At 39.6% G+C, this 19,129-nt stretch overlaps 3 protein-coding genes across 3 annotated transcripts in view; 2 read left to right on the top strand and 1 right to left on the bottom strand.

Moving 5' to 3' along the window:
* LOC119731137 overlaps positions 1–5,312 on the top strand; it is a 60,315-nt gene extending 55,003 nt beyond the window's left edge. The window contains exons 41-46 of the mRNA XM_038204166.1: positions 594–779; positions 1,077–1,174; positions 2,174–2,244; positions 2,664–2,729; positions 3,243–3,369; positions 4,419–5,312. Coding sequence (XP_038060094.1) covers positions 594–779; positions 1,077–1,174; positions 2,174–2,244; positions 2,664–2,729; positions 3,243–3,369; positions 4,419–4,597 — 727 coding nt within the window. The 3' untranslated portion in view covers positions 4,598–5,312. The remainder of the gene's footprint in view (positions 1–593; positions 780–1,076; positions 1,175–2,173; positions 2,245–2,663; positions 2,730–3,242; positions 3,370–4,418) is intronic.
* Positions 5,313–12,139: 6,827 nt separating this feature from the next.
* Positions 12,140–13,185, top strand: LOC119731145 (phospholipase A and acyltransferase 1-like). The gene is made up of 2 exons (XM_038204179.1): positions 12,140–12,623; positions 13,103–13,185. The coding sequence occupies exons 1-2, from the start codon at positions 12,140–12,142 to the stop codon at positions 13,183–13,185; spliced, it is 567 nt and encodes a 188-aa protein (XP_038060107.1).
* Positions 13,186–14,992: 1,807 nt separating this feature from the next.
* On the bottom strand, positions 14,993–15,951 carry LOC119731150. The gene is made up of 2 exons (XM_038204195.1): positions 15,897–15,951; positions 14,993–15,291 (listed from the first exon to the last, which is right to left on the bottom strand). Exons 1-2 carry the CDS (start codon positions 15,949–15,951, stop codon positions 14,993–14,995), a joined length of 354 nt encoding a protein of 117 aa, XP_038060123.1.
* Between the last annotated feature and the right edge of the window lie 3,178 nt (positions 15,952–19,129).

Genomic DNA, 19,129 nt, shown 5'->3' on the forward strand with positions numbered 1-19,129 from the left:
CTACGGTTTCAGGACGGCTAGTCACGGCTGTCATACGGTTTCCCTACTAATACACCACGGTTTGTCAAGAATGCAGACGGATTGTTGAAAAATATCCACGGTATTAACAATAATGACGTTAACGCCACGGTTGTCTGCGATTGGGTCACCGATGCCAAGGTTCTCCTACAAATAAAGCATGCATATTCGTAGTATACAACCTTAGTAGAATCCTAGCACATCGTGCATATCCGTAGGACATTCGTAGCGAATTCGTACAGATTTCTACCACGAATTAGCTACGAATCTCCAAAAATATGCACGAATGAGCCACGAATAACACTACGAATAAGTACGGTTGTCCTACGGATGTCCCACGGTTGCACTACGGATTAATTTTCATGACGGTTCACCACGGAAGTTATGAACAGTTTCAACCTTCCGTAGCCCCTCCACGAAAACCCAAGGAAGATGACGGATAATCACGGATGGACTAAGGATGATTACGGTACTCCCACGGTTTATCACGAATTTCAAACCGTGAAAATCCGTAGCTCCAAACCGTGAATGTGTGACAGGGGCTTTTACCCTCATCCTGGTTCTTTTGTTTTCAGAATCAACCAAGCTTTGAGGTTTGACGGCTTGGATGATTACGTCATCCTTCCTTCTATCCAAGCCTTGGACCTGACTCTCAGCTTCACCTTAGAAGCATGGATACATCTTCCTGTCAATTACACCATGACTAAATTGCCTGTCATATGCACCATGGATAGTCGCTTGTGCATGTACATTCTAAATGGGTAAGAAATCCCCTGTGTTTCATTTTGTATGAAGGTCATGTTTGTCATATTTCGTAGGCCCATTTTTCATTTCTTTGCTTAGGGTAAAATTAAAATATCATCAAAAATGTGGTGCACATTGCAAATTTTCGGTTTAATTATGGCATGCACATATGATTCCCCTCGGCGACGACATGGTCATACTGTATGAGGCCACGCGAAGTGACGCCGACAAAGGAAGCATATACAGAAGGAAAGGAATATACGCTTGAACCATAACTTTTTACCCTATTGAGGAATTGTCAATTTTGCATAAAGGTCGTTGATTGGTCAGTTTGGAGATCGGACAGCCAATAGCACGTCAGCACTTGTCGGCTCAGCATGGCATCATGTTGCTATGAGGCTGAATGTTCCGAGTGAGTTTTTTATGTTTGTTAAGACAAGATAAGTTTGCGGTTCACCAGTTTGCATCCTTCTCACGCCTCACCGCACCCATCCTTATAACATCGCATCATCGTTGAAATCCCTCATTCTCCTGACGACGGGCAGAGCATACTGTTCGAAACGTTGAGTCCCTCCGGTTCTTTTCAAACCACACATACAAAAGAGATTTATTCACATAGTGCTACCGCAAACTTATCTTGTCTTATATTTGTTAGTTATAATAAAAAAAAAGACATATAGAGGTATGCCATAAGGAGATCCGGTGTTAGGGTCTTGGTGTGCTGATTGTTTCGGACTTTATACAGTCACACTAGGGCTGGATTTGCCTGTGAACGGGCACCGCGTTTCATCCAGGGGTGTGGTAAGAAAAACTGAAACGTTCCTTCGCCATCGCAAAGAAGCGTCCGGACATTGGATTATAATGTGTGAAGATGGGATTTAGGTTGGGGAGTGGGGAAGTACCTCTTCCCTCGTGTAATACTTGTACAACGAATGAACGTATGAGTGCGACTTTTGCCGAAATTTGCCTTCCGGAAAGATCAGCATATACCGGATATAACTGAGACTGTTAACCGTTTTTTTAATGTGGAAAAGGATTGAAAAGAAAATCGGGGAGATAAGAGAATATACTTAATATTACGACTGTAATATAAACGACACAACGATACATGTATACTGTATTAGAAATAATACGAACTGTTTGCAGATAATAACATTATTCAGTGTTCCAGACTAAAAATTCTTTAGCATGCTCAAGGTTGCCGACAGTTGGAGAAAAACCTGTTGCATTATATTTTAGCAAGCTTGCCTGTACTTTTTGTAACTTTAAATATTATTTTTATTTTCGACCAACCTCTTGACGCTATCGGCAATAAGCCATTTCAAGCTGAAGCATAAATGCTTTATCTTTTGACGTGATGATATTTTAAAAGTGTTTAAATTAATCATTTACTTTCTTGTGAATATCTCAGCCTGTGAACTGAGTGTGTTTGTCAATGGGACATCTGAACATGCTGAGTCGTCTGTATCAGCGCAGAGCTGGGTAAGTGTGGTGGAGTATATCAAATTCGAATCCATTAAAAATGTTAAAAATTTAAAGAGTGGTTTGAGTGGTTATGGGCTCCGTGCGCTAACAGAGAGGGCGCCCTTTTACCTGGTTACGACTTCCCATGGGCGGGGACCATTGATCTCCATATACACAGACGGGCAGGACACATGCATTTCGCTGGTTGACGCGCGCGCACCGTTCTATGTTTGTGACACACGTACGCCAGGGGATTTACACGCATTGGCTGCGCTCCGCGGCAAAATATTGCAGTCAGGCAAGATGGCGTAGTTCAGTCAGCCCCCAACTGTACTTTCTTTGCCGGTGAGGGGGTACTTGTGAACGGAGCGGATACAAGAGACGCTACAGTTATATTTATCAGTGTGGGGGTGTGTTTTTGTCTTTTCTTGCTGCAGCAAAATGACACGGAGGTGTTCATCGGCAGAGATGACATGAACTTTTATGCAGGAACTCTGGACGAGGTAAGACACTATGATTGAGATTGACGTAAACTCGGAAGAATTAAAATTAACAGGAATGTCACAGTGTGGATCCTGATCGTTTTTATTCAGGTTTACATTTTAACACGTCAGCTGCTGCATTCTACTCCTTGTGTGGGAAATCTTGAAGTGATACTCCAGTTTTTACACAGGATATTGGAGAAATGTTGTAAGGAAGTACTCATTTTGAAAGTTTTATGTATACAGCGATATAAAGGTCATATCCCACAATGTCAAAACAATTTTAAAACAAATATGGTTCTCAAATTAATTTTTGAATCGACCATCCACTCAATTTTCAAATATTGGTTTTTAAGTTATTAACAAAAAAAATATTAAACTAATTACATCCTCAAGAAAATAACAGGTTTTTAAAATTTGGTTTTCGTAACTTATTCCTGAAAAATCAGGTCCTTAACAATAACATCATAAAAACAGTCATACAAAAACTTGACCGTCTGTCATGTCGTAGTGCTGTTTGTTTGGATTTCACAGGTCCGCATATGGGGTTTAGCTCTGTCGGATCATGAGGTTCATGAACACATGCAACTCCCAAATCTGGACCGACAGGTGCACAAGAATCTACTGGACGCACATTACAACATGGATAACGAGGAAGTCGGTAAGGGGACGGGACAGATTGGGGGATAATACGGCGCGATACCTACCGACTTCACGTTTGACTTCCTTTTAAAAGTGATATTTTTTCATGTTTTGTATATCAAGAACAATTCTTAGATAAACCGAGGGCCCGATTTCACAGCGCTGCTTAAAGATATAGTCCATCATTTGTAATTTGTGCATTTTGTTGGTTTGAAGCAACAAAAGTGTTCAAAATCTAATGAAGGATACTGAACAACTAACCTGATGAAGTTTCAGCTCAGCTTCAGCTGTATATTCCGAGAAAAACAGGATTCTAGGATCTCAATTTCAAATCAAAAGTTGCTGAATCATGTTTTGAATTGTTTTGAATTGCAGCTATACGCGATGTCGCGCACTGATCCCACGAATTATAGCAACTGTGCGCGCATGTGCGTCGTTCCAATGCTTGCGCGCGCTGCGCTGAATAACAAAACGAACTACTAATTTAAATTTTCCTACGGTGCGTCTTAAGACGCACCGTTGGAAAGGCCTTCTTTCGTTGATTACTTCAAAGTGATAGCTTGCCAGAAAGATTAATTTCACAGGGAGTTTAGTCCACTTACTATCTTTCAACCAAGTATGTTTTTCAACAATAATACGCCAGTTACTTTTTCGGATGGCTGCAAATGATGGACTGTAGCAGTTGGCAGAAAAAAATGTGCTTACTATAGCAAAAAATTATGCTGTTGCTTATACACCATTTCATGGCGTGGATGTGCTAAAGGTTGCGCGGGCATGTAGATTTCTATATTGTTACGTCACTGATTTAAGCAACTTGTTCCTCTGGGGTTAAGCGTGTTTTTGATGTGCCTACTGCTTACGGTGCTTACTGCTTACTTAAGAAATAGATGGAGGTTCGGTAAGCACAAAATCGGCTGTTAGACAGCGCCATGAAATTAGGCCCAGATATTCACGGAAGTTTCAAGTTAATTTTGAAACATCGCCGTCAGTGTGTGGCATTTGAATATTACTGTTTGGGTTGTGATTTCAAGAGTACATTTAATGTACTTCACGTTGCATTCTTTGCAGGTAGTAATTTGCTGCTAGATCAAGGTTCCTTCTCCCATCACGGCTCGATCCAGGGACGGGCGAGCTTCGTGCCTAGCTCTCTCGATCAGGGACGCTATCGGGTGAGTCACCCGGACAGCAGACGACGTAAACGACGCAGCCTGGAGTATGAGGAAACCAACAGGCACCAAGAACTCTGACAGAAATCTGGCCAGTGCTTCCCATCGACATTAATGAAACTTTTTTGTGACAATCAAAATTGCATAAGGGCAGAATTTTTTTTGAGGCTGTACTGCTGTTTTAGTTTCGAGTGGAACCCTGAAAAATATACTTTACTTTTGAATGACTATTTTTCCAGCAAGGCTGAGATTGAAAAAAAAAAGAAAACCACCCCACGTTTAGTTTTGAACAATAACGTCCAAAAATTTGAATAAATTGCGTTCCTATAATCATCTTATCGATAATCTGAGGAACGGTAGTCTGCTGTGGTTTGTTGTAAATGTGTGTGGACTTGTTTTGCTCAAATTGCAGCGAGTTAACGTAGGTATTCTCTGACATCTCGAATATTAAGTGCTAATCGCATTTGCTTGGGAAAGTTTACTTCTTTTTCAACCCAGACATTTTTGGATACAGGAATTTAATGTTCAAATTGAGTTTTAAATGTGTCGCTGATCTAATGATTGTTAAATGTTCCAAGTTTTGTTTAAGATGTGTGTGTTTGAGTTTTGTTTTGCGTGAATATTGTTGATTCATCTCTCACACTTCCCATATTGATTTATATATTTTTAAGACCTGTTTTGCATACTGCTGAATATATTTTGATTTAATTTGTTTTACGTGTGAGTGGACTTGATTTGTCAAAATTGCTGTGAGTAAAGTTAAGCATTCTGCAGTGTCTCGAAGTTAGGGAAATTATTTGCAGTGTATGTTCGTAGCTGAATGAAATGTCAAGGTATTCCGCAAGCTGCTCATTGAAGCCTACTTAACTTGGACGTAACGCCAGAATTCCCGAATTTCTTTGTCAAAATTAACGAATAAATAATAGGGCTCTTCATACTTCGTTTGCCTTCCTATACGAATGAGTAACTGTTTATTTAACTTGGATTTACCATTTTAATAAAGTCTACATTTTCCAGTAAATACTTTTATATCTTCTTATTTACATTATTTTTTTAGCATAGGCCTAATCAATTTCATTATTATCAACTACTACAGTTTCCAACTTTCTTCAATTTAGTATTACAATAATATTATAATCAGTCTACAGGCATAACCGACAACTCGACTTCATAAAAAGGTTTACAATAATCCGGTCAATTTAAAGGGTTAAAGACCTTCGGAAGATCCTCTGAAGCAATCAAAGTAAATTTGAGAGATACTTTTATTAACATATTGTTTGGAGTTCTCAATATAAACCAATTTTATTCAATACGAAGAATGAGAGACCCATGCGAAAGTGTTTTTTTTTAGTCAAATATTTGTTTAGTGAAAAAAAAATTCTCGAGAAATCCGTGGACCGATGTGGCAGTGTTTTACATCATTTGTATGCGACGCCCGTAATGGTTATAGTTCTTTTTTTTTCTTTTTTTCAAATGCGATTCCTTGGTACCAGATACAAAAAGCTTTCAGCATTTGCCGGTTTGTGCTTATAACGTTCGTTAAATATAAGATTAGCTCCATCCGTTTTCTGCGACAGGGATTAACAAATAAGGGCTCAATCTTTAACTACACACTCCGTCATTTTGAAGCCGACGAACGTGCATCGCCATGATGCCGTATCGTCGTTTCCTAGCAAAAAGTGTGGAAAATGGTCTGTTTTAACTGGAACTGCATACTCTTGTCAAGGTTTCCTCCGTGTTGACACAAGACACTGTTGAGGGAGAGAAAAACAATATTTTGTCTAAATCTTCTGTCTAGTTTGTCTATTTTTCATGATAAATCACTTGCTTACTGTTCAATTAAATGCATTGCTTAATTTTTGAGAGAATTTGTCGTCGTGACTATCGTTTCCGTGCAAAAAGTGTGGAAAATGGTCTGTTTGGACTGGGACTGCATACTCTCGCCAAATTTTTCCCCGGGTTGAAACAAGGCACTTTTGAGGGAGAGAAAAACAATATTTTGTCTAAATCTTCTGTCTAGTTCGTCTAGTTTTCATGATAAATCATTTGGCCACCGTTCAATTCAATGCATTGCTTAATTTTTGAGATAATTTGTCGTCGTGACTATCGTTTCCGTGCAAAAAGTAAGGAAAATGTTCTGTTTGGACTGGGACTGCATACTCTCCCCAAGTTTTTCCCCGGGTTGAAACAAGGCACTGTTGAGGGAGAGAAAAACAAAATTTTGTCTAAATCTTCTGTCTAGTTTGTCTATTTTTCATGATAAATCACTTGCTTACTGTTCAATTAAATGCACTGCTTAATTTTTGAGATATGTTGTCGTCGTGACTATCGTTTCCGTGCAAAAAGTAAGGAAAATGGTCTGTTTGGACTGGGACTGCATACTCTTCCCAAGTTTTTTCCCGGGTTGAAACAAGGCACTGTTGAGGGAGAGAAAAACCATTTTTTTGTCTAAATCTTCTGTCTAGTTTGTCTATTTTTCATGATAAATCACTTGCTTACTGTTCAATTAAATGTATTGCTTAATTTGTGAGATAATTTGTCGTCGTGACTATCGTTTCCGTGCAAAAAGGTAGGAAAATGGTCTGTTTGGACTGGGACTGCATACTCTCCCCAAGTTTTTCCCCGGGTTGAAACAAGGCACTGTTGAGGGAGAGAAAAACAAAATTTTGTCTAAATCTTCTGTCTAGTTTGTCTATTTTTCATGATAAATCACTTGCTTACTGTTCAATTAAATGCACTGCTTAATTTTTGAGATATGTTGTCGTCGTGACTATCGTTTCCGTGCAAAAAGTAAGGAAAATGGTCTGTTTGGACTGGGACTGCATACTCTTCCCAAGTTTTTTCCCGGGTTGAAACAAGGCACTGTTGAGGGAGAGAAAAACCATTTTTTTGTCTAAATCTTCTGTCTAGTTTGTCTATTTTTCATGATAAATCACTTGCTTACTGTTCAATTAAATGTATTGCTTAATTTGTGAGATAATTTGTCGTCGTGACTATCGTTTCCGTGCAAAAAGGTAGGAAAATGGTCTGTTTGGACTGGGACTGCATACTCTCCCCAAGTTTTTCCCCGGGTTGAAACAAGGCACTGTTGAGGGAGAGAAAAACAAAATTTTGTCTAAATCTTCTGTCTAGTTTGTCTATTTTTTCATGATAAATCACTTGCTTACTGTTCAATTAAATGCACTGCTTAATTTTTGAGATATGTTGTCGTCGTGACTATCGTTTCCGTGCAAAAAGTAAGGAAAATGGTCTGTTTGGACTGGGACTGCATACTCTTCCCAAGTTTTTTCCCGGGTTGAAACAAGGCACTGTTGAGGGAGAGAAAAACCATTTTTTGTCTAAATCTTCTGTCTAGTTTGTCTATTTTTCATGATAAATCACTTGCTTACTGTTCAATTAAATGCATTGCTTAATTTTTGGGATAATTTGTCGACGCGACTTTCGTTTCCCTGCAAAAAAAATGTGGAAAATGGTCTGTTTGGACTGGGACTGCATTCTCTCGCCAAATTTTTCCCCGGGTTGAAGCAAGGCACTGTTGAGGGAGAGAAAAACAATATTTTGTCTAAATCTTTTGTCTAGTTTGGCTATTTTTCATGATATATCACTTACTTACTGTTTAATTAAATGCATTGCTTAATTTTTGAGATAATTTGTCGTCGTGACTATCGTTTCCTTGCAAAAAGTAAGGAAAACGGTCTGTTTGGACTGGGACTGCATACTCTCGCCAAGTTTTTCCCTGGGTTGAAGAAAGACACTGTTGAGGGAGAGGAAAACAATATTTTGTATAAATCTTCTGTCTAGTTTCTTTTTTTTTTCATGATAAATTACTTGTTTACTGTTCAATTAAATGCATTGCTTAATTTTTGAGATAATTTGTCGTCGTGACTATCGTTTCCGTGCAAAAAGTAAGGAAAATGGTCTGTTTGGACTGGGACTGCATACTCTCCCCAAGTTTTTCCCCGGGTTGAAACAAGGCACTGTTGAGGGAGAGAAAAACAATATTTTGTCTAAATCTTCTGTCTAGTTTGTCTATTTTTCATGATAAATCACTTTCTTACTGTTCAATTCAATGCATTGCTTAATTTTTGAGATAATTTGTCCACGTGACTATCGTTTCCCTGCAAAAAGTAAGGAAAATGGTTTGTTTGGTCTGGGACTGCATACTCTCGCCAACTTTTTCCCCGGGTTGAAAGAAGGCACTGTTGAGGGAGAGAAAAACAATATTTTGTCTAAATCTTCTGTCTAGTTTGTCTATTTTTCATGATAAATCACTTTCTTACTGTTCAATTAAATGCATTGCTTAATTTTTGAGATATTTTTTTTGTCGTGACTATCGTTTTCGTGCAAACAATAAGGAAAATGGTCTGTTTGGACTGGGACCGCATACTCTCCCCAAGTTTTTCCCCGGGTTGAAAAAAGACACTGTCGAGATAGAGAAAAACAATATTTTGTCTACATCTTCTGTCTAAATTGTCTATTTTTCATGATAAATCATCTGGCCACCGTTCAATTAAATGCATTGCTTAATTTTTGAGATAATGTGTCGACGTTACTTTCGTTTCCCTGCAAAAAGTGTGGAAAATGGTCTGTTTGGACCGGGACTGCATATTCTCGCCAAGTTTTTCCCCTGGTTGAAACAAGGCACCGTTTAGGGATAGAAAAACAATATTTTGTCTAAATCTTCTGTCTAGTTTGTATATTTTTCATGATAAATCACTTTCTTACTGTTCAAATAAATGCACGGCTTAATTTTGAGATAATTTGTCGACGTGACTATCGTTTCCCTGCAAAATCAGGAAAACGGTCTGTTTGGATTGGGACTGCATACTTTAGCGAAGTTTTTCCCCGGGTTGAAACAAGACACTGTTGAGGGAGTGAATAACAGTATTTTGCATAAATCTTCTGTCTAGTTTGTCTTTTTTCTTTTCATGATAAATCACCTGGCCACCTTTAAATTAAATGCATTGCTTAATTTTTGAGATTATTTGTCGACGTGACTATCGTTTCCGTGCAAAAAGTCAGGAAAATGGTATGTTCGGACTGGGACTGCATACTCTCGCCAAATTTTTCCCCGGGTTGAAACAAGACACTGTTAGGGTAGAGAAAAACAATATTTTGCCTAAATCTTCTGTCTAGTTTGGCTATTTATCATGATAAATTACTTGGCTACTGTTTAATTAAATGCATTTCTTAATTTTTGAGATAATTTGTCGACGTGACTATCGTTTCCGTACAAAAAGTCAGGAAAATGGTCCGTTTGGACTGGGACTGCAAACTCTCGCCAAATTTTTCACCGGGTTGAAACAAGACACTGATGAGGGAGAGAAAAACAATATTTTGTCTAAATCTTCTGTCTAGTTTGTCTATTTTTCATGACAAATCACCTGGCCACCGTTCAATTTAATGCATTACTTATTTTTTGAGATGACATTGTTTATAGCTCGCTGGAGTTCACTGATTGTCCTTACGTACCATATAATTTTCCATCCACATGAACTCAATACTATTTACATTTTATGATATTATATTTCGAGAGTTCGCTGACAGGCTCGCTAACTAAATTTCCACTCATTCATTCATTCATTCATTCATTTGATCATTAACTGTTGTGATGACATGATGAGTTGGGCTCATCTGTCCCCCTGTCGAGCATAGTGTTGTGAAGAGACGAACCACTCATACCAGTTTCCAACTCGAGGGATGTTTTCAGGGTTATGTTGGGACGACCTCTACGACAGGGGGCATCAAGTTTCCAGAGAATTCCCACTCAGTGAGTTATATTAATACACAATCGACATAAACAGTTAGAGCTCATAAGACGATAACCAATGTTACTCAAACTTACAACTTGAAATTACTAAAATTGATCATTAGAGTCTTCATAAGTTATTTGAACACGCGATAGGTTATGCACATTCCAATTATCGTATGACTACAATTTTATGATACAATTTAAAATTCACTTTTTATACTGTATATTTTTATTTCACATCTAAAAATATCTTCCGTCACCTTTCAGAATAGTTTCTAAATATATATAAAGTCAAGATACCTAACAAATACCTTTGATAACTGATATGCTAAAAAAAAAGGCTAAGGAAAGGGTAATCATTTCATAATCGCATAAATAATTCAATTACATATCCTAAACGGAATAATTATGAAATATACATTGTTATCATTCATTTAACAATAAATTTGTTGACTGCTGTGATGTGGGATATGACGTTTTTGACATCCGAGGTGCACAAAGCGTTATGCGCCCGATGGGGTTAGAAACGCCATAGCCCACATCACCATATGGCAACAAGTCAAAAAGATAAAGGCTTGTAACTAACGTCTTACTATGCACGAAATAAATGACGTAACTGCGATGTAACCTTTGATAACTGCAGGCTTTCTTGCCTGAGCGGTTGCAGCACCCAGTCGCGAGCGTCCGGGCAATCCCTACACGCGTGCGCAAGGCGCGTAATTAAAAGCAACGCAGTGTGTGAGCTTTATTTATAATGGAACGCAGTATATATGGAATAGTTTATATTCAACGTGTATACGAAATAAACGTTTATTATTAACACGTGGCCGTTGTAAACCAATGAAATTACAGTAGGCTATGCAAGCACACCATAATTTGCCCTTTGCATTCTTTGTAATGCACTTCCGTTTCAAATGGTTCCAATACTGCTTTATGTGCAGTGGGCGTGGTCTAAACTGAAGTGACGTCACACCTACGAGCCCGATTGTTGATTTGTGAATATTTTATTGTTCTTCGTCCAGCTTCCATGCAGCGAATTTAACGTTGGTTGGTGTGAGGTAAGATCCATCCGATGCGGGTGTCAAAATCATATCTGTTGAAATAGAAAGAACGACATTTACTCTTCATGGGAAACACGTAGCATTTACACATATTTTGCAATGAAGCTAGTGATAGATATAGATGATATAAATGTAAACATACGTGTGGTGATGGGAGTCGTTGTCTTGGTCTGTATCTTCATTGTCGCCATATGTTGCCCCTGAGGCTCACCCGATGAGCAGGTAGTGGACACAAACTAGGTCCGACTACTGTTCTGGTCCAGAGTGTATGTGGTTCCAATCCCTACCTGATTGCGTGGGTTTTCCTCCCACCTCTAAAACTAATTTCTTCTCATTGTCTTCTGCAAAGGTTTCTTCAGGCTTGCTAACCATAGTGCCTATGGCAATTTTGAGGACTCCTTGGTTCTACCAGAATTAAACAACAACAAAAAATCTTATATTAAAATGAACATTGGAATGTGGATATCATGACGAACTGTTGAGACATACCAAAGGATAGCCGTAGTTCTCAGCAGTCGAAGCTTTCGAGATTGCATCTCCACAAGTGAGGGCGCGCTTTTCCCTGCTTCGCTGGATTGCACTTCGAACCTGTAGAACTAGAAGTTTACATTTTTAAAGTGCCCGCTCCAGCGACCATGTACCAGCGCGACGTGACGAACAAAATCAGCTGTTTCTTGTTTACCCCAAACAATTAACCCCTGTCCTTTGCGCGCAAATGCGCACTTCCAAAAACGGGCTTTCTGCGATAAGGTCCATTGCACGACGCTTCGAGTATTTCGTGTGATCAGACACGACATATTTTCTCAGGAAATGGGACTCAATAATGGCAAAGGTGTATGTGACTGGTACAAGCCTTCACCTACAGATATTACAGCATTGAAAGCTAAGTTATACCCGGGTGATAGGCTGGAGTTCACCAACAGCCCAGATGGATTGTGGTATTGCCACTGGGGTATATATGTCGGTCCATACCAAGGTGAAAAACACGCTGTCATCCATTTCGGTATATTCGAAGGAGGGAAGAGATTTGCCAGAAAGAAGCTATCAGGCAGAGCGAATGCTGCCCCTCAAAAGCCCGAGATACGAGCTGATACTATTGAGAAGATTCTAGGCGGTTCCTGCAAGGTGAGGATCAACAACTTCAGAGACACTCTAAAGCAGCATCAGGATACCGACTGTATCATTCAACAGGCAAAGGACATGCATCAATATGAAGGACAGACGACTGTTTACGATCTCGTCGACAGCAACTGCGAGCATTTCGTGAATTTGTGTCGATACGGTGAACACCACAGTGAGCAGGTTTCTCCAGGAAAAGAATCGCTTTTTAATGGCTCTGAGTCGATCACGAGGACATTATTAACAGCAGAACTAGGTTAGTATCTCAAGTTAGCTAACTCTAAAACGCGCGTGCACGGCCAGGTACATTAATTGAAAACAAGACAACGCAAGCTAAAAGCTTGGCTATTTGAGCGCACAATATTCTATTCCATTAAATCTGAATGGCTATCAGAGGCGGACCCAAGGCTTTGGCTCAATGGGATCGCATTCAGGAGACATGATTTTGTTTTTTTAACATGACTTTTTTCCAATTTTTGCGTTTTGCGGGGGGGGGGGGGGGTTAGACCCTCTCGGCCAATCCAATGCCCGTAGATCATTACTTGGATTCTTTCATTCATCTGTTTTAAGAAACATTGGGACGTATTTAGCTCAACATTTGAATGAAAGTTTATGAATTTTTGGAACAAACCGTTTGTTTTTTTTCATTTACAGCTGTCATCCTTAAGGGCTTCAGTATCGGTAGTCAAACCAGCGGTTCCAGTTCAGCTGGAGGGAGGGATGTCAATCCAAATTAGGGAACAGCGACGCTAAGGTAAATTTGCCAGTGGTCGACGAAAATTGATGGGTGGTGTCGTGCTGTTGGAGACAAAAACGTGTTGTACATAGACTATGCATTACAGCTGAAGTGTTAAAATGACAGTGCTCAAATGTCCGTTCTGAGATTGACAATTGACAATTTGGATAAACCTTGTAAATAAGGGCTGAAAAAGGAGTACAATAATAGAGATACATTATAACTAGAGTGAGAAATTAACAACGAATGTGCTAAAGGGCCACCATCACAGCGAAAATAATTCTGGCAAACAGTTTGATCCTGGTTCAGACTAAATCTTCCAAAAAAAGATCATGTTCAAAACTAATTTTAAAGTGTATTTGTTATGTAGCTTTGATTTTGCAGTATCTGCTGCAAAATAATGTAATTTAGATACATTTTGTATATACGGACCCTTGACCTCTCTTGTTCGATGGGGAGCTGGCAAACACAAGGCAGATTGCATTGTAAAAGCAGACAGGATTTACCATTACCATAACAATATTTACAAACCAATGTCATTAATTCTTCCCAGATATATTCGTAGCATTCAATAATTTCATTTTAAACACACTTCTGAAGCTTAAGTTGGTTCCTCCTACCAAGTTAAACGATTCTTGCACATGTGGATCACGGAACAAACTGCCAAATAGTCAGAGGGAAATTGCTTCAAGTGCATTACAAAAGTAGCGATACATTACAATAGTAGTATGATTAACTCGTCGGCAGTGCTCAAGGACCTAATTACGGCGAAATTTCCGACAAACACTCTTGGATCAGATTCTATACCTCATTTATAAATAGCTAAAACAGTTGAACCATTTCTATTGGTCGAGAGCCCGTCACATGTCCGGTCTTAAACGGATGATAAAGCGCCAGCCAGAAGTGTTTAAGACAAGCCAGCAACAAAGGTGGCCCCTGAACAGGGACAGTAAAATGCTGGTTTAAAAAATGTGTTCTTCAAAACAAATTGTTTTGAAGTTTGAAAAAAAAACTATACGTTTTGGTATTGCAAATTATATTACACAATTTTCAATTGAATTCGTCTGCTAGGAAGAAAAACCTAGCTGAATAAAGAGAATAAAACGTTGCAGGGAAATGTCGTCTGCTCGTACGCCGGCCGCGACATTTCTTTTCGCAACGAGATTGGACAATATGAATATTGTATGCGTTATGCATATTCATGATGTCTAGGGAAATTAGAGAATAAGTTATATAACAATGAATATTATTGTTTAAACCACCGACGATTGGCAGCCCATTCGTGGACTGGTTGGAAGAAGTCCTTACTTCCAATCAGATGATCCGAATTCGAATCCCAGTGAGCGTTTTTCACCTCTTCTCATTTTACCTTTTAAACAAGTAAAGTGATGAAGGAGCATTTCTCACAAGACGTAAAGCCATCTTGGGGTTGTGTTATGGAGAACAAGGCATTAGATATGCATGTCATAGCGTGTCAGTACACAGTGAGGGGGCAAAGAGGAAGGAGCTCAGGGTATAGGTGACCCATAGGCGAGAACTGAAGTTAAGTTGTCCTAGGGTATAGGAGACCCATCGGACTTGGACTTGAGGATGGGGCGCCATCCTCAAGTATCCATAAGGATGGGATGGGTGAGGCGTGAGAAGGATGCAAACTGGTGGAGCTCGAAACCGGTGAACCTGAGACAGGATGCAAGTTGACTGAAGGATGCTGGATGATCACTGGAGCGTGTCAGTACACAGTGAAGGGGCAAAGGGGAAGGAGCTTAGGGTATAGGTGACCCATAGGCGAGAACTGAACCTAAGTTGTCCTAGGGTATAGGAGACCCATCGGACTTGGACTTGAGGATGGGGCGCCAGATGTTGCTGATGTAGAAACCGATGTCTTGGGGAACAGTGTTATGCTTGATGATCTCGATGGCTTCTCTGATGCGTCGGGGGTACCAGCGGTCGATGCTAGTGGGTAGTTCTGCTTGGCTCCAGTTGATCGGGTCGTCCTCGGTGTGGGAGAGTTTGACAATGGAAGATTTCTCGAAGTCTCCCTTCCGGCCATGGGCTTTGTGTTCATTGAGTCTGGTAGGAAGGTCCCTGCCAGTCTCGCCAATATGCACTTTGTCACGTTGACATGGAATCTTGTACACCCCAGGTCTGCATTCTGGGTCACACCGATCCTTGTGTGAAGTCAGTAGGTTCTGCATCTTCAGAGGGGATGTGTGGAAGACTCGAATTCCATGCTTATGGAGGATGCGCTGGATGTGATGAGAAGTGGTAGACCTCACATCACGTGACATTCTCAGCGTTGGGTTCAAACATTTTCGTGAAGGGTTGTTTTGAAAGAGAGAAATACATTTTCCACCAATTTTGTATTGAAATAAAAGTTCGAATATCAAATGACAAGGATCTACATGTCAGTTATATTAAACAAATATTGAGTGGCTTTAAATTGTGAAATTGGAGTAATATTATCGCTCGGTAAAATCTGGACATTTCCAGTTCACTCGGCTTCGCCTCTTGCAATGGAAAAGTCCATATTTCACCTTGCGCTAATATTGCTCCCATTTTACCCTGAGCAGCTCAATATTTGTGTACCAGCCAAGTCCAACTAGTTGAACTCATATCGTGTACACAGACAAAAACTGCCTGGTCGTGGGCAAACTGCTCCGTGACAATCACCGCATAGCGAGATTAGTGTCGGACCTTTTTCCAAAACAATACATCTAGACGTATTGACAAACTCCTCTCGACTCGTACTGTCGTACAAGTAGGCCATTGGTACGTTCATGAGCTTGGAAATGTGACACTTTTTTACGACGCCACTTTCATGGTTTGCTCACAAAATCATATGGCTACGCCCTCGGCCCGGTATCATAGCGTATCACAAAAGTGATAAACGATTTGCTTAGGCTGTCTTTTTTGTCTCCTGTTTCATGGTAAAAACATGCCTGAAAACAATGTTAGTAAAATAGGTAAGTTTGATATTGAACAATCCTTAAAATGGCTTCTTTCAGGGTGTTGTCTTGGGTTGAAGTTTTTGGAGGATGGATGCAATCTGCCGCTGCGTTCATAGAGAAGGCTCCAGAATATGAACAGCAAACTAACCTGAATTCGTGAACAAGACATCGTCGAAAAAGTTGTCTTCCAAAAAGGTATGGGAAAAAATATGTTTGGCTGGTTTTAAACGAGACGTTTAAGACCGGGTTTATGTCTGGACGCTGATTATGACCCTTGCGGAAAAAAAATCGAGGTTAAACAAGTTTAACATGATCGATGATTTAAGCAGTTTTTCTTTACTTGTTTTTAAGCTAGTAACTTTGATTGTGCTGTATATTTTTGCTGCTTATTTTGATAATTTAGCAAGATTCACCACAACAATGGGAGCATGACGGGGAAAATATTAGAACATACAATATTCAACATAAAAGCATATAGGTATATAGTACAAAACTACAAAATGCTATAAGATAACTGTAGTGGATTATGCCTTATAAAGTGATCTACAGTATTGTAAATAAAACAATATTGTTAGCTAAACTTAGTTACAAACGAAACAGCCAAAATTTAATTAAATATCGTACTTGATTACAAATAAACAATGGAATCTGTGGAAACCAAGAAAAAAAAGAGAAACTATATATCAATTCCTCTTGCGATGGTTGTAGGACTCGACCATCTCGATAAAGGTTTGTTAAATACTGCTCCCAAAACCACCGGAAAGCTTAGTTAGCTTAGTTAGCTTAGATGCTATCGGTTTCAAATCCGTCCAAGGGAATTACGTTTCCGAGTGGCACACTGGCATCATACCACTAAGAGGGTGCAACTGAAATGTATTAATGCGCATTGTGGATGGAGAGCTTTCAACGAATACCATGCATTACGGCGAGATAAATGAAGATATCTTTTTTTCAAAATTGTGATAATTAACTACTACCCCGAACTTTCGACATGTTATTGTTGAATTCAAACTGCAGATGTCTTGTATTGCTGCTTTTATGTATATTTTCAAATGATGACCTTGGAATGCCTACTGAATAGTAATAGAGGAAGACAAAAAGTATTCCTTTGATTAAATAATGCACTTGTTGTTCATATACACTATACCGCTTAGTGAAAGATGGAATTGCTGTAGCGATGTATAATTTTGATTCTTTTGGTTGACAGGTAAAACGTTTTGCTCATGAACATGCATACCATTAGCATACACAAAATCGACAAGGCATTCAAAAACCTTGGAAAATAACAATCAGAAGATTAAAATTATAGTTCATTGAGATACACAGCTGCGTTTTCAATCATTTAAATTATGTAAGTACGGTTTTTATCTTCTAGTGTAATTATGTTATTTTGTTAATTTAATTCACTAAAAAAGGGTCTTTTGTCCTTTAAGTTTAAGTTGTTATGAAGCTGTTCTATGCCCCATTTTTCATATGCTCATGAAAACATTACCCTAATACACAGAACTACGCTAAAGTGAGAGACTTTGAATTAAATGTTATGTTATTGATTTCTTATTTCATTGTTAGTTGATTGTTTATACATGACAGCCACTAATACGCAATTACCTGTAAGATGTGCTACATTATTTTAAGATTCATATAACATTTTTACCAACAATTATTATCGCTTGAGTTTTATTTACAGCTATAGGCCTACAGTTTTCTTACAATATGTTGGCAAGCAAATAGCATGGTGATTGTGAAAGAATTAGAAAAGAAGAAAAAAGAATAAAAAAGTGGAATAAGTGTCTCCTTACTTTCTGTATCCAGTTTACCAGGATTCAGATTGGAACTTGATATTCTATTGCAACATGTATTCGTGTAAACCTACCGAACAGGTACGAATCACTTCGCACTATCATTGGCCGACATTATCCGCTCCGTGCACAATTACCCCATCAACGGCCGTAAAAGGAGAGTTGGGAATGATCTAGACTGGTTCCCGATCCATCCACTGCGTATTTCGAATGTCTCCAAACTTATTGGACTCGGAGATTAGTCTCAGAGACCATTTCAAGTTGAATTCGAATGTATTCGCGCGCCGACGACGAAAACGTGACAAACGCAACGCCGTTGACGCGCACAGTGCACCATAATATCGCTAACGCGTGAGCGCAGCGCGTAAATACTCGGTGCGCATTTCTAGTTCCGCGCGCGTTGCGCTTGGTCACGTGCTGGAGGAAAGATACATTTAGCTCCATTACTTTACGTTAATTTCTTGCGCGTCCACGAGGGACAACACAAATGGCGGAGAGTTATCGCACAGTGAATGGGCGCGTGTGGACGCGCTGCCGATCTAGTCTTTTTATGCTATATCTATGACCAGTACAGTAAAGTACGCGCACGCTGTGTCCCCCGTCCACGAAGCTCAAAAACGCGCCCTCATTTGGTCGCGCACGGAGCTAATAGGGGTGGAGTTTCAAGCGCATCGTCCCCGTTCAGCCGCTGACTAATTTCATACTAGAACAAGGAGGACAAAGTAATAAGCTAAATGCTAATGTACCTGATTGTATTCCTGAATTGCATTTCAAACCCGCCCTCCAAACTTCACTGAGCCCCAAGCTGTCACTAACCCCCAGTTTTAATGTAAGTATCGCTGGTGTCATTCTTCGTGGTCAAAGTGATACTTACTGCATTTCCAAGCCATGTTGACCCGGAACCTTTAAATAGCAAAAGTGACCTTTTGACTAGGAAAGTGTCAGACCAAATAAAGCCCGGATTCCGACTTACATCAGACACAAGACTTTTGTAAAGGCCTGCCATGTAAATTGTTTTTGAGACGCCCACAAAAGCAAGAAGCACCGTAGGAAAATGTAAATGTAGTGGTTCGTTTTGTTATTCGGCGCAGCGCGACCAGCGTTGGCACGACGCACAGGCGCGCGCAGTTGCTATGGCATCGGATCTGCGCGCGACATGGCATATAGCTGCAAATTCAAAACAATTCAAAACATGATT

The sequence above is a fragment of the Patiria miniata genome, unplaced genomic scaffold (genome assembly GCF_015706575.1).
Source record: "Patiria miniata isolate m_02_andy unplaced genomic scaffold, ASM1570657v1 HiC_scaffold_1, whole genome shotgun sequence".
Taxonomy (NCBI): domain Eukaryota; kingdom Metazoa; phylum Echinodermata; class Asteroidea; order Valvatida; family Asterinidae; genus Patiria; species Patiria miniata.

Excerpts from the sequence above, each read along its gene's own strand:
- LOC119731145 (XM_038204179.1), top strand. The coding sequence starts at position 12,140 with ATGGGACTCAATAATGGCAAAGGTGTATGTGACTGGTACAAGCCTTCA. Across the intron at positions 12,624-13,102 it reads TCGATACGGTGAACACCACA|CTGTCATCCTTAAGGGCTTC; the intron begins GTGAGCAGGTTT and ends TTTCATTTACAG.
- LOC119731150 (XM_038204195.1), bottom strand. The coding sequence starts at position 15,951 with ATGGCCTACTTGTACGACAGTACGAGTCGAGAGGAGTTTGTCAATACG. Across the intron at positions 15,292-15,896 it reads GTTTGTCAATACGTCTAGAT|TGCATATTGGCGAGACTGGC; the intron begins GTATTGTTTTGG and ends AACGTGACAAAG.